Genomic DNA, 14,771 nt, shown 5'->3' on the forward strand with positions numbered 1-14,771 from the left:
ACACAATTTGAATTTACCACTGGGTCAGATTCTCCAAAGTCCAAAGTTCTGATTTTCTACCACAGCATATTTTTGGTTAAGGAAAAGCACCTGAAGTATATATATAATAGTTTTATAACATATTTTCAAGTGATAAAATATATTCATTGATAGGTACAACATATTTCAACCTGCAGGCAGAGATGGAAAATCACTTGAAAGACTGAAATTTAGGTAAAAATTTTATGGTTTAACTGTAGATATGTGAAGTGTAAAGTCAGAATCTGTCAGACCCAAATTTATCTTTTATTTTTATATGAATACAGATTTTAAACAAAATCCAAAAATAACTTGGCACTGTTAATGAAGAGGGGCTTAAGTACATTTTTTTAACCTTTCTAACTATGGATTTTACCAGTTTATAGATTCAAATCAGTATTGGTTTTATAATAATGCATTTCAAAGTGAAAAAACCCTCAGCCATCTAGGACCCTGGTTTAAATTGTATACAGTTGTTCCCATATGTACAGGTGACTTACAAAAACCCTGACGGTAACTGTACAAGTGGAGTTTCAGCATTTGAATTCACTGGTTCATGGTAAAAAGCAAGTGGCATTCTAATTACGAAGTTGGTGAGGTAGTGGAAAAGGTATTTCCTCATATTTCTGCAAGACAGTTTTCCTCCATCTGGCTGAGCCACTCTTTTCCTACAACAAGATGAGAAAGTCAGGATGAACTCTTGCAACAGTAAAAACAGGTTTTAACTAGGTTAACAATTAAATGATAGCGTCATGGCTAACAGGTAAAATATATACTGAGTACCTCTTCGGAAAAATGTTTTAAGATGAACCACCATATGAAATTATCCAAGAGAAAAGTCAGAAAGTTACTTTTCTTAAAGACTGTATGATAAACTAGAATTCAAGATCTTGCAATTGAAAGTGCAGGTTAAAAGAACTCTTCGTAACATGTACCCTGTGAGCAGGAGGCTGGGAATGGCATCAGTGTCGGTAACCGTCTAGTGATTGTGACGGACCTTGTAGAACTTGGAAGGAGCTCTGAAATGAAGGAAGAGAAAACATTAGGCTCAGAAGCCAGTCTCTTAATTCCAACCTACTTCAGACTTTTATCCCAAGTAGACCTAGATTACGACTCCAGAGTCCAAAATAATTCTAACAAACTCACCTCTACTCCTTGTGCCTCAAACATTCCTCTGTTACTCCTGGATTTAGAGCACCTGAACTCTTCTGGCTGCCACCATGAGCTAAGAGTTTAACCTGGCCCTCAAACCCCTGTCTACTCATCTCCCACTATTCTGGGCTCTCTTACTTCCAGAGTCATCTACTCTTCAATGCTCTGTGCCTCTGACACACTGTTCCTCAAGGCCTGCCCTGAGGCCCATGATGGTTTTGGCCTGTATCTGACTTGGATCCTACCGTGGAAGGTTTTAAGGTAATCATTCAAATCTTGGCTCTGCTGCTAATGAGCGAGCTGTGTGTCTATTAAAGATGCAACTGGCCTTGAATGTTCTCATGGCTCAACCATACAATATACCACTCTGGTAAAGAAAGATTAGCCTCTAAGTCCTGGTTTTGTCTTTTGCTGTGACCTTGACATTTTTCATTTTATACAATTTCCTTATCTATATAGAGGGATAAATCCTATTTCCCAGGATGTAAATGAGATAATATATGTAAAGTGTTTAGTACACACACACAGTAGGCACACAAGATGGTAGCTATTATCCATCTCTGACAGTAATACTGTGTTACTTACTGATTCCATGAGTATATTTTATGTTTCTCCTAAATAATTATTAACCTTATGTAAGTCATAGAAAACTTGTGAAATCCAGGGTTTTTTTTCTAATAGACTCTCAGTTAAGAGTTCAAACTGTTCAAACTTTGCTGAGGATTAACACTTGGCACAGTCATCTTCCCAAATGGACAGACTAAACTGGGACTCAAGTTGGTTTCAGAGGTCTAAACTTTTTTTTTGGCTGTGCCGCACAGCTTATGGGATTTTATAACTTTGTTGTTGTTGTTGTTAATTTATTTTATTTTTGGCTGCGTTGGGTCTTTGTTGCGGTATGCGGGCTTCTCTTGCTGTGGAGCATGGGCTCTAGGCGCGCAGGCTTCAGTAGTTGTGGCACGTGGGCTCAGTAGTTGTGGTGCACGGGCTTAGTTGCTTCGTGGCATGTGGGGTCTTCCCAGACCAGGGCTCGAACCCGTGTCCCCTGCAGGCGGATTCTTAACCACTGCACCACCAGGGAAGTCCCAGCTTATGGGATTTTAGTTCCCCAACCAGGGATCGAACCGGGCCCGCAGCAGTGAGAGTACAGAGTCCTCACCACTGGACCACCAGGGAATTCCATAAACTCTTTATATTGACCAAGTAGACGATAAGGACATCCAGAAATGGAAGGCATTTATAGAAGAATTAACTATATCCCTGACAGGTCACCCAGTTTCCTAGGCTATTTCCTAAATCATCAGCTTATCCTCTTTATTCATCTACCAACCAATTGATTCCAGTCCCCCCAGGGACCATGAAAAAGGAAGTCTTTCCTAAGACAAGTTTTTCAGAGATTTGGAGGTGGCATTCATATCCTTCTGAGTCTCCTCAAGATAATGGATCCCAAAGCTTTCAGGTACTTTCCATGTATAAGTCAGACCCCTTGTGAAGAGCTTCCTCCTACCTGGCTTGGTCCAAGATGGGAGTCCTCTGCAAGGGAAGACTCCAGCTGAGACAGACTGGGTGATGACGTGGAATCTACAGATGTGCTGGTGACCAATTCCCCTAAGGCATCCACTTGTCTCCTCAAGCTGTGTAAAGTGCCCTCTGTCTGCCGCTTCCCTTTGCTTAATACTTCTGCCTGCTTGGACATACAGTGTCGAAGCTGGGCCTGAAAGTGTTATGGTAGAACATATTAGAACTAACACTGGGTACCTTCCTCATGTTTAACTTTTTTTTTTTTTTTTGCGGTACGCGGGCCTCTCACTGCTGTGGCCCCTCCCGTTGCGGAGCACAGGCTCAGCGGCCATGGCTCATGGGCCCAGCCGCTCCGCGGCTTGTGGGATCTTCCCGGACCGGGGCACGAACCCGTGTCCCCTGCATTGGCAGGCGGACTCTCAACCACTGCGCCACCAGGAAAGCCCCATGTTTAACATTTGATAGGCAAATCTGACTATCATAAAATAGGAATGGCTGCTGAAAATCCTCTTCTTGTCCTTTAAAAAAAAAAAAAAGGAGGTGCCAGATGGCTACTCTCTGTGTTGTCATTAACTGGGCCTTCAACTCAGCCTGTTCTCTCTGCTGTCACAACACTTAGGATTTCAGCATCCCTGGCCTCCCCATTAAATGACTGCCTCATCTCTGTCTCCTTACTGCCCAGACTTAGAAGATTGGTTTATACTGGATATCTTCAGAGTCTCTCACAATGTATGTAATCCTCAACCCCATATTACGTTCTGGCTTCCCCACCGTACCTCTGAAATGATTCTCTTATTAAAAGTCAACAGCAAGCGCTGTCCCATAGAACTTTCTGTGATGACGGGAATGTTCTATATCTGTGCTGCCCACTGTAGTAGCCACTGGTCATGTGTGGCCTGTGAGCACGTGAAATGTGGTAAATGAAGAACTGAATTTTTAACCTGATTTAATTAAAGTGAATTTACATTTAAACAGTCACATGTGGCTGGAGGCTATTTGATGTCAAGGGCCTCCACTCACTTGGTACCGCCCATGGCTCCTTCTCAGCCCTCGCTGTAAGCGGCCGTTCTCCAAAGATGCATTCTGTCCTCTCTTGTTCTATCTAACTCACTCTCATTTTCCAACTCCCACCTAAACTCTTAACCCCCAGATTTTTAGGTCAACAATGACCTATTCTAGACACGTGTTTTCAGCTGCCTATAGAAAGAGATCCTTCTCTGAGCTTCGAACGTGTAATCAATAAAACTGCCGTGAGAGCTGCAACAGAGCAATGCCCCCCACTCTCCTCAATATGCCAAGTATCTTATACTGTATTTTTCTTTTAAAAGGGCAACCTTGAGTCGATCTTCACGGTGACGCAGTTTCTCTCGGAGTGCTTCTCCACGCCAGTGTTCATCCTTTTTCAGAGGGAAAGGGAAACAGAGAGTCTCTAAGCACCACCATCAGTAACCGACCCACCTTTCCCCCCTCTAACCCTCTTCCATCCTCAACTCTGTGTTTGAGCTTATCTAGGGTAGGTGGGAACCAAATTATCTTTTGATGAAGTCCACAGAATAGCAGGATAAACCCTTACCATTATGTGAACATGAGAAAAATTCAGTTTTTCTTCAAAAGGTGATGGTCTGTCACTCACGGGGAATGGAAAGTTCTCTTTCAAGCTTTCCAGCCCTCCTTCTAGGTTTTCGTTCCTTTCCAAAACAGCTTCCAGATCTGCTGGTTGTTCTGGAAGAAACTGGTTAAGATTCTTCAGGCTGGTTCGGATTTCATCTTTCACTTCAGACTTAAGTGTCCTCATTGCTTCACTGATTTCCATTTGTCTTCTTTCCAAATCTTTTTGGTTTTCCATCTAAGGAGTGAGTGAGAGTCAAATAACTACTAGGTAAAGTTTGGGACTTACCTGGAATTGAACTGTTATTGTTAATGATTTAAATTTAATGTTTTAAATACATGTGTCATGTATTTACAGACCTACAAATGTTAATTACTATGATTAGAATGGTAAAAACTTGTGATTTTTCAGCTATTCCAAGTATCTATAAGCTACCAAGTAAACGATTTTACTGACATTTGACTGAAGCAACTTCCATTTAGAAAAGCATGGGTGCCATGTTCCTTGAAGGTGCATTACTCTATAGAAGTCGGTCTCTCTGGAGCTAGACAGAGCTGGATTCCAATCTCGTTTCCAGTAAACATTACCAGTATGACTTAGGGCAAGTTAGCTAACTTCTGAACCTGTCTTACCTCATTTAACGTGAAGATAATACCTTGCATCCCGAAATGCAAGAACTAGGTGAGAATTTATACAAAGCACCTTAGTGGTACCCAAATGAGAAAAGGGCCATTTACCTAAACAAGCCGTAAGTGATCTAGATTATAAATGTTAATGCTGGAAGGGGCCTTAGAAAAGATCTGGTCCAACGTTTTCATTTTATGGGTGAAGAATCTGGTGGTTTCGGCAGTCTGGAGGTTTCCTCAGGTTTTACAGTTTGTGTTTAAGACCTGAGACTACCCTATGTGGCTCTCTCCATAATAGAGAGCTTAGTGAAGATATTACAGTCATACCCACTTCTAACTGCCCTTCCAAGTTTGCAGAGGCTGGGGGGGCCTTTAAATAAAAGTTATTTGTGTGTGTGTGTGTGTGTGTGTGTGTCAGGGCTGGGGGTGGGTGGCTGTAGGCACAGATGAAACTGAATGGCCACATAGGGTTATCCAAAGGACAAGGTGTAGCAGGGTCAACCGAGTGGCCCCAGCAGCCTGACTAGACTAGAGCTCTGGGGTGGCCCAGCTGCTGCCAATGGCTAAGGGACACCAGGGGGGGTCTAGGGTTAGACTCTCCATCTAGCGTGAACTGCTTTCCCACCCTCAGCTTGGCAACGTTACAGGTTATCAAAGGTTTTCCTGGGGGTCATTTTTTCCTTCCCCAGGGGTTTGGCTCTTATAGACTTGTTTCTGACATAAAATCTAACATTTCAATACAGTGCTTTGGGACATGATAAAATTTTATGCTGAAGAGCTGCTATTTTTCTTTCAAAAACTAACATAAAAAAAAAAACTAACATAAAAACCTTGTTGAACTTAAGGGCATTTTAAAAGTATATTTTGACACTATTGATACTATGTATATAATAGATAACTAATGAGAACCTACTGTATAGCACAGGGAACTCTAATGCACTGTGGTGACCTAAATGGGAAGGAAATCCAAAAAAGAGGGGATATATGTGTATGTATGGCTGATTCACTTTGCTGTACAGTAGAAACTAACACAACATTGTAAAGCAACTCTACTCCAATAAAAATTAATTTTAAAAAAGTATATTTTGAACAAATACTTTTTTTCTTGTGGAGGTACATTTCTACATTTCAAAACTAGAAAAACAGATTTGATTAATTAGCTTTTCACGACTTTCCCAAAGAAATACTCCTTTTAAAAGAGCTACTGAAGAAATAAAGCTCTGCCTGAGTCCCGTGGGGTGTGGGCGCACCTGTTTCTTGAGCTCTGCGTACTCCTGCTGCATCTGGCTGAGCTCCTTCATCAGGCGCCTGGCCCGCTCGTGGTTGTCCTGGGCCACCTGCTCGATGGTTGCCATTTCCTTCTGCATGCAGCTGTTCTCCTGCTTTTGCTCCTAGCACCAGAGGAGGAGGATGACTCTGGAGGTGTGCGTTGCTGGCTTACGCACTCACTAGCTCTGTGACTTCATTTCTCGTCTAGGCTTCAGCTATAAAATGGGGATAATCTACCTGCCTTCTTTAGCAGCTGTGGTAGAGCTGGGAGTAAACATGTGGTCGGTCAGTCTGTCAGCCCAGAGTCTGAATCCTAGATCTGCAACATTACCATTGATACTAGGTTACTTTCCCTTGTCTGTAAGATGTTAACTATAGCCACCATCATAGGGTTCCTGGGAGGATTAAAATCTAGACATCTACATACTATCTTTACAATCATGTCGCCCATCGCTGGTTGTAAGTGTATCACCCTTAGGGAAACACACCTGGTTGGAAAGTACCATTCAACAGGGCTACATTAATTCCTCCAAAGGGTGTTAGAAAAATCCATTCCTGTGACAGCCCCCGTTGCTGCCCACTGGCCTCCACCCACCATACGCTGTTTTGAACTCATCTGAGTGTCACCTCCCACAGTTTATCTCCAGGGATAAAACCATGGTAGGTTGAGCTTCCTGGTTTCAGGATAATGATTAATTAAAACTAACGTTGACCGAAAAGGGCGTGATGAGAAAAACGTGTGAGCACAGACTGCAGCTGGGTAAGAATGTCTTTAGAGGCTTTCCTTCCCCAGCCCCCTCCTCGACCCTGCTGGGGAGGCTGGACCGCTGAGCTCTGCTCAGTGCTGACATTGTCTGTGCACACGACCATCGTTCCAGCCAGCCAGACAGCTCCTCCAGGGCTGAGCCCAGACTCTGGCAAAATCTACCATCAGCTTCAGGAACGAATTACACGTAAATGCACCACAAACCACAGTTGGGTTAGGGACTTGGTTGACAGGTAATTTACTTTGTCTACCTTGAAGAAGTATTTTAGTTAAAAACGTAAAGGCGTCATCTCCTCATAAACTGCCTGGGCAGCGGATACTCACGAGAAGGTTCTTCTCCAGCTGACTCCGCTGGATCTTAAGTGCTTCCTTGAGGCCGGCGACCTGCTTCTCGGCTTGCTTTCTCTCTGTCAGGAACTGGTTCCGCAAGAGGCTGAAGTCCGCCCTCATAGAGTCCGTCTCCTTCTGCAGAGCCAGAAGCTCGCCTGACTTCTCCAGTAACTGCTGTTCCCGTTCTGAAAGCTGTCGTTCTGAAATGAGCATTTTAGGTAGTTTAGCCCGAGGCTCTGGGCTGGCCGTGGGCAGACTCCACAACGACATGCCACCCACTCAGGCACTTTGCTCTGTCACTCAGTCGTCCAGATCTCCCCTGACCCACACCAGAGGCCCAGAAAAAGGCCCAGAGAAGGGTGCCTCTTGATGTAATTTGTTCCCAGAGGCCTGATCCCAAAGTGACAGACAGCAACTGTCTTCCCTTTTGAGTCTTTGAGACCAGAGAGCACCAACCCTGAGGTGCAGGGAACATGGAACAGACTACTGAAATGTTTTTTATAAACCTAATTTTAATAAAGGGGGGCACACAGTATTTCTTCCTTCATGGGAGGCAGCGCAGAGGAAAGAACACAGGATTTGGAATGGCACACATCTTATTTTCTACAGAAGAAACATTTCCTGGTATTTAATGGGAATCGTGTATGCAAACACCTAGTACACAGTGAGTACTCAATAAATAACGCTTATGCACAACAGTGATACTTAACACAGATTTTTCTAATCACCCTCTGTAAAGCAACACGCCGCCCAGATTTCACTTCTCACACCTCTGGCATGGTCAGACTCGGCATATTTGTTAGGTTTCAGTTTCCTAATGAAATGGTTGGGTCTGGATGCATCAAGAGTTCCCAGGGAAAAAAGGAATAATAACCCTTTCAGGTCCCAAGTCCACTGAGTTCACTCAAGGTAGAACAACATTTTCTGAGCATTATTAAAACCTAAAGCCTAAGAAAAAGAAAACTCATTTATTGATGTGAGAACGATCATTTACCCTGGATTCCCATGTCAACTTCATTTATGTATGGCTCGAGAGAGTAAACAAACCCAAAGGCCAACATCTGTATCTTGGTACCATTCGCTATGTCAAATTTAGACAGAAGTAGAATTGTTAATATTGTGGGTGTTTTACTAGATTGAGATGAAATGGATCATTGTTCCAAAGCTCAGAAGTAATGTCCTTTACAGAAAGCCTCTAGAGCACCTTTTGGCACTTCTCTGCCTTAATGTTCCACTCCCTTGAGACAGCACTCTCGAAGAAAGCAATACAGTAAAAGTAAAAAGACCTGACAGTCTTGGAACCAAATCCTATCTCCATAAAGACAAATTCCCTCTGTCCCTCTGAGCCTGTTTCCTCTTCTCTCACAGGGCTGGGAGGATCAAATGAGGGACCATTCTTCCCACTGTGCTTGTCCTGTGCCTCCCGTCTGGGCTATAGCTGGGGCCTGGGACTCCTTCACACATTTTACTCGACAATCAGCAGATTTCCCCGCCCTCAGTGCAATGTTCCAGAATACATACGGGTTTGGGAGAGCGTCTTCTCCAGGGTCTCACCCCACCTTTCCTCTTCCTGCAGAGTCCTGATGCGCTCTTCAGCCACCAACACCTTGGTCAGCACCTGCTCCAGTCTGCTTTGCTGGTCTGCTATCTCCTTTTCCAGCTGGTGCCGCTGCTCCTTCAGTGTCACTCTACTGGCTTCTAATTTTTCTTCTTCACTTTCTCTCTCTTTCTGGAGTCTCTGAAACATCTTAATAGAGAACAACCTTAGTTAGTCATAAAATAACAAATACCCAGTGTCCTGAGGGAATCTTCATGGACACTAGATAGATTCCAGTTCAACAGAAAGTAGAAAACAGCCCATGGGGACAGAGAGTGAATTCTCTTTACAAAGGTGATCAAGTAGGGACTGGAAAACTGTTTGGCCAGCATGTGAGGAGGGGATTCAAGCAGGAACTGGCACGTGGCCTTCAAGATTCCTTACCGGGCCTGTTCTATGGTCTTAATGGCCCGTAATATTAATACCAAGGGAGTTAAAGAGTCGGTGTAAACTCCCCTCTGGTCACACAGGGCAGGTAAGGGAAGCTAGTCCCAAGGGGGATACTTCTCAGCAGCTTTGTGCCAGGGGAAAAAAGCTCACACAAGTGATAAAATGTTTCCTCTTATATAACGTCATAGATGTGCGGTACCATTTCCTGTTGGGCTAGTTTGGCCTTGTTTTCTTCAACTTCATTCTGAAACACCTGCAGTTGTTGTTGTTTTGTTTCCTCTTCTTTTCGGCAGACTTCCAACTTCTTTACTTGTTCTCTGATGTCCTCCTGGAGCCTGGTCTGCTCACTGAGCAGTACATCCTGACGCTTGGTGGTGTGGAGCAGGTCCTTCAGGTGAAAGAACAAATTGAAACTACGGACAAAGCCACCTTCATTACAGGTGGCTAGTGTCACAGCTACATCTATCTACTAAGTCTGACAAAATTAAAGCGTAAAAGTTCCATATCCTTTATTATTTCAACAAACATACAAAGGTACCTGGAACTCAACTTAATCACTGGCTTCCCTCTTTTTAGTACCTAGGATGACAGAGATGTCAGAACCTCAGCAAGAGACTCAGTTCCTCCGAGCTTTAGCTGCCTTGTCACTGAGATGGGAGTAAACAACACCCACCTCACAGGATTGCTAAGATTAAGAAAAGCTGTGAATAAGGCTTAACTCTGAAAATGAACCTAAAGTCATGGTTTTGTTACTATTTGAAATATTTATACAGGTTAAAAAACTCAGACAACAGGACTTCCCTGATGGTGCAGTGGTTAAGAATCCGCCTGCCAATGCAGGGGACACGGGTTTGAGCCCTGGTCCGGGAAGATCCCACATGCCGTGGAGCAACTAAGCCCCTGCGCCACAACTACTAAGCCTGTGCTCTAGAGCCTGCAAGCCACAACTACTGAGCCCACACAACACAACTACTGAAGCCCGAGCGTGCCTAGAGCCCATGTTCCACAACAAGAGAAGCCACCACAATGAGAAGCCCATGCACCGCAACGAAGAGTAGCCCCCGCTCGCCACAACTAGAGAAAGCCCACGCGCAGCAACAAAGACCCAACACAGCCAAAAAAAAAACCTCAGACAACAATAAATACTTCTTTCTTCAAGGAACCCAAATTAAGCACTTTAGAAAAAGTTACCATATTTCTAACAACACAGAAAATATTCCTACGAACCTGTATAAGACTTCTTAAAAAAAATAGAATAATTTAAGTTTTTTTTTTTTTTTTTTGCGGTACGCGGGCCTCTCACTGTTGTGGCCTCTCCTGTTGCGGAGCACAGGCTCTGGACGTGCAGGCCCAGTGGCCATGGCTCACGGGCCTAGCCGCTCCGTGGCATGTGGGATCTTCCCGGACCAGGGCACAAACCCGTGTTCCCTGCATCAGCAGGTGGACTCTCAACCACTGTGCCACCAGGGAAGCCCTAATTTCAGTTTTATATATCTTAGAAACACAGAATCTTAAAGGTAGAAGGAGGAGAATTTAGATGTCTAATCTAACCTGTAATTTACAGAGTGGAAACTGAGGCCCAAAACTTGCTTGAGTTTCTCTGAAATTCAAATTTTGGCAATAATCTCACAGGACAACACTGAATTACCTCAAGAAGATGATCAGAAGTACAAGGGTAAAAAGAATCTGCTCTAGGGGCTTCCCTGGTGGCGCAGTGGTTGAGAATCTGCCTGCCAATGCAGGGGACAAGGGTTCGAGCCCTGCTCTGGGAAGATCCCACACGCCGCGGAGCAACTAAGCCTGTGTGCTGCAACTACTGAGCCTGCGCTGTAGAGCCCACGAGCCACAACTACTGAGCCCGTGTGCCACAACTACTGAAGCCCGTGCGCCTAGAGCCCATGCTCCGCAACAAGGGAAGCCACCACAATGAGAAGCCCGTGCACCACAATGAAGAGCAGCCCCTGCTCACCGCAACTAGAGAAAGCCCGTGCTCAGCAACAAAGATCCAATGCAGCCAAATAAATAAATAATTAAAAAAAAAAAAAAGAATCTGCTCTATTCAACACCTGACAAGATGAAGGCCCAGATTTGGCCATGATTCTGCAGCTCAGCGAGTGATCAAATCTAAGCCCAGCTTTTGCAGGCCTCATCTGTGCCATGGGTAAGAGATGATCCATCTGGTCCCTGAAGCCCCCAGAGTGGCTGCTGAGGGACTGTTGGGCTCTTTTAGCCATGACCTTACTTATTAGCTTCGAGTAAAACGTTGTTTGAATAAAGAATTCTAGGGATAAAATAAACTGGAAAATCACTGCTCTGCATCAAAATTTTTGTATATCTTATATTTGTGTTTGATAAATGGTTCTAAGGGACCTGCTCATGTGAAAAGGAACCAGCCTACTTGATTTGTTATTTCAACCAATTATCTGCATGCCTTCAGGACACTACTAGAAGATTACCTTTGTGAGGCTTACCTGTTTTGCTAGGTTCAAGTGGTCTTGGACATCAGCTAGTTCCTCCTGTAATGAGTTTACTGCTTCCCGTTTTTCTACAGAAATAACATTTACATAAAATAAGAAATACTTATGTATACATGGTTCCAGATTCCTATCAGTCCACTCAGAGAAGTAGAGTAGAAGTGAATTTATACTTTCTTCTGTTAAATGTATGACTATGCCACCCTATCTTATTAAAGGCCAAAAGAGAGGTACATGATGCGCAATCCAGATCTGGACTTGGAGCCCACGTTTTTAAAGACTTGCATGTTCAAAAAAAAAAAAAAAAAAGACATGTTACATGTTCAAAACCTCACGATGAAAATTTACACATAATAATACCTCATGTTGATGAGGTGCATGGTTTAAAAACAGGTATCTTCCACATTGCTGATAAAAATATAAATTTGGTACAACCTTTCAGGAAGACAGTTTGGGAATAAATTTTATATCTATACTGGTTTTGTCACTTACTAGCTGTGTAAGCTTGAGCAAGTCACTTCTCGCTTAGGCAAGTCGCAAGGAAACTAGGCTTAAGTTGCTTTATCTGTAAATGGGTGAAATAATAGTTTCTACCTCATAAAAATGTTATAAGGATTAAGTGATAAAATGCATATGAAACACCTGCATCACGTCCAGGACACAGTAAGTGCTCAACAGTATACTGCTGGCTAGGATTACTTAGTAACTTATAAATAAACAATCATGAGGCTTTATAAAGAGTTGGTAATTAAGATGTTATTTGAATCTTTGTTTTTAAATCTACACACACACACACACACACACACACACACACACGCCCCAAGGAAAAATCTGGAGGGATATTTACTAAACTGATAATAGAAATTATCTCTGAGGAGTGAGGTGAATAGTAATTTTTATTTTGTCATTTTGCTATGTTTTTAAATTGTTCTCTAAAGAATATGAATTAGTTTTTTTAAAAAATAGCTTTACTGAGATGTAATTCTCATACCATGCATTTTCCACCCATTTAAAGTATACAATTTCATGGCTTTCCGTAAGTTCACAGAGTTGTACAACCACCACCATACCTAATTTTAGAACATTTTTCTCACTTCTAAAAGAAGCCCCATGCCCTGTAGCATGAATTATTTCTGTAATACGACAGCAAACAATTAAATAAAGAATCTAGCAAAAGGAAGAAAGTCCCATCTCTCCTGTTGTGCTGCCTCATACCCTGGAGCTGCTGCTGCATGGCTGCGATGTCTTTATGCAGTGAGAGTTTGTTTCTGTTTAGTTGGTCTAGCTCCTGCTGCAGTTTTCTGACATCCACTTCCAACTTTTCTAAGTCTGATTGCTTTGTTCTGCTATTCTCCTCTGTAGCTGCTAAAACCCTACAATACAAATGGAGAATAAGTTAGACTGTCAAATACAAAATGTCTAAGCACACACAAGCGACAACTAAGGAATAGTGTTATATTTCACAATGTAGTTGTGGAGTCTGGATGATATTAATAAATAAATATTAATAATTTAGCAAATTATTAAATGTTATTAAATATTAACAAAATGTAAGGCTCTTCAACTCATTTTCAAAAGAAATCTTATTTTCAGCTTTCCAAATAGAACATTTGGAAATGTTTATCATTTCAAAAAGTGACTTGCTAAACCGAGGTTTTATAAAAATCAGGGATAACATGGATAGCACTTGTAATTCCAAAAATGTGATTAAGGACTTCCCTGGTGGCACAGTGGTTAAGAATCCACCTGCCAATGCAGGGAACACGGGTTCGAGCCCTGGTCTGGGAAGATCCCACATGCTGCGGAGCAGCTAAGCCCGTGCGCCACAACTACTGAGCCTGTGCTCTACAGCCCGCGAGCCACAGCTACTGAGCCCATGTGGCTAAAGCCCGTGCTCTGCAACAAGAGGAGCAACTGCAATGAGAAGCCCGCGCACCACAACGAAGAGCAGCCCCCACTTGCCACAACTAGAGAAAGCCTGTGCGCAGCAATGAAGACCCAACGCAGCCAAAAAATAAATTAATTAAAAAAAACGTGATTAAAATGGATCACTAACTTCTGATAAGTGAAAATGCAGGAAACACACTGTATGTATAATAGGATTTACCCAAAAAAGATATGTATGAGCATGCATTCCTTTACACGAATGGAATCATATACTATGGACTGGTTTTTGTCTGGCTTCTTTCAGTAAGCATAGTTACTTTGAGATTCATCCATGAATTTGTCCGTATCAATCCTCCATTGCTTTTTATTGCTGAGTAGTATTCTATGGTATGGCTATACTATAATTTGCTAATCCATTCACCAGCTGATGGGCATTTAGGTTGTTTCCAGTTTTGGCTACTGCAAATAAAGCCGCTATGAACATCAGTGTACAGTTTTTGTATGGACACATGCTTTCACCTCTAGGTGTGAGAAAGCTAGATCTTCTGCTAGGTGTATGCTTGCATTTTTAAGTAACTGCCAAACTATTTTCCAAAGAGGTCTTACTAACATTTTATACTCCCATCAATTGTGTATGAAAGTTCCTCGCTAGCATTTGATATGGTCAGTGTTTAATCTTAGCTATTCTATTAGGTGTGTAATGATATCTAATTGTGGTTTTAATTTGCATTTCCCTAATGGTTAATGATACCAAGCATCTTTTCATGTGCTTATCTGCCATCCATATATTTTCTTAAATAAAATTTCAAATCTCTTGCCCATTTGAAAAATTGGGTTCTTCATTTTCTAATTACTGAGTTTTGAGAGTTCATTATATCCTGGGTACACGTCCTTTATCGGATACATGGTTGCCAGGATTTCTCTCGCAGTCTGTGACATGTCTGTTCATTATCTCAACAGTGTCCTTTGAGAAACAGAAGTTTTAAATTTTGATGAGGTCCAATTTTATCAATTTACTCTTTTATGGATCATGCTTTCAGCGTCTTATCTAAGGAATTTTTGCCTAACCCACGGCCACAAAGATTTTTTTCCCCCTATGTTTTCTCTACAAGTTTTATATTTTGGTTTACAT

At 42.5% G+C, this 14,771-nt stretch overlaps 1 protein-coding gene across 1 annotated transcript in view; it reads right to left on the reverse strand.

Moving 5' to 3' along the window:
• Positions 1-536: 536 nt before the first annotated feature.
• Positions 537-14,771, reverse strand: part of CNTRL (centriolin) — an 84,285-nt gene continuing 70,050 nt past the window's right edge. The window contains exons 34-44 of the mRNA XM_060154473.1: positions 12,968-13,125; positions 11,750-11,823; positions 9,478-9,666; positions 8,813-9,038; positions 7,286-7,491; positions 6,177-6,317; positions 4,265-4,537; positions 4,026-4,088; positions 2,678-2,884; positions 954-1,037; positions 537-686 (exon numbers count right to left, since the gene is read on the reverse strand). Of these exons, the coding sequence (XP_060010456.1) occupies positions 981-1,037; positions 2,678-2,884; positions 4,026-4,088; positions 4,265-4,537; positions 6,177-6,317; positions 7,286-7,491; positions 8,813-9,038; positions 9,478-9,666; positions 11,750-11,823; positions 12,968-13,125 (1,594 nt within the window). The 3' untranslated portion in view covers positions 537-686; positions 954-980. The remainder of the gene's footprint in view (positions 687-953; positions 1,038-2,677; positions 2,885-4,025; positions 4,089-4,264; positions 4,538-6,176; positions 6,318-7,285; positions 7,492-8,812; positions 9,039-9,477; positions 9,667-11,749; positions 11,824-12,967; positions 13,126-14,771) is intronic.

This window comes from Lagenorhynchus albirostris, chromosome 7, assembly GCF_949774975.1.
Source record: "Lagenorhynchus albirostris chromosome 7, mLagAlb1.1, whole genome shotgun sequence".
Lineage (NCBI taxonomy): Eukaryota > Metazoa > Chordata > Mammalia > Artiodactyla > Delphinidae > Lagenorhynchus > Lagenorhynchus albirostris.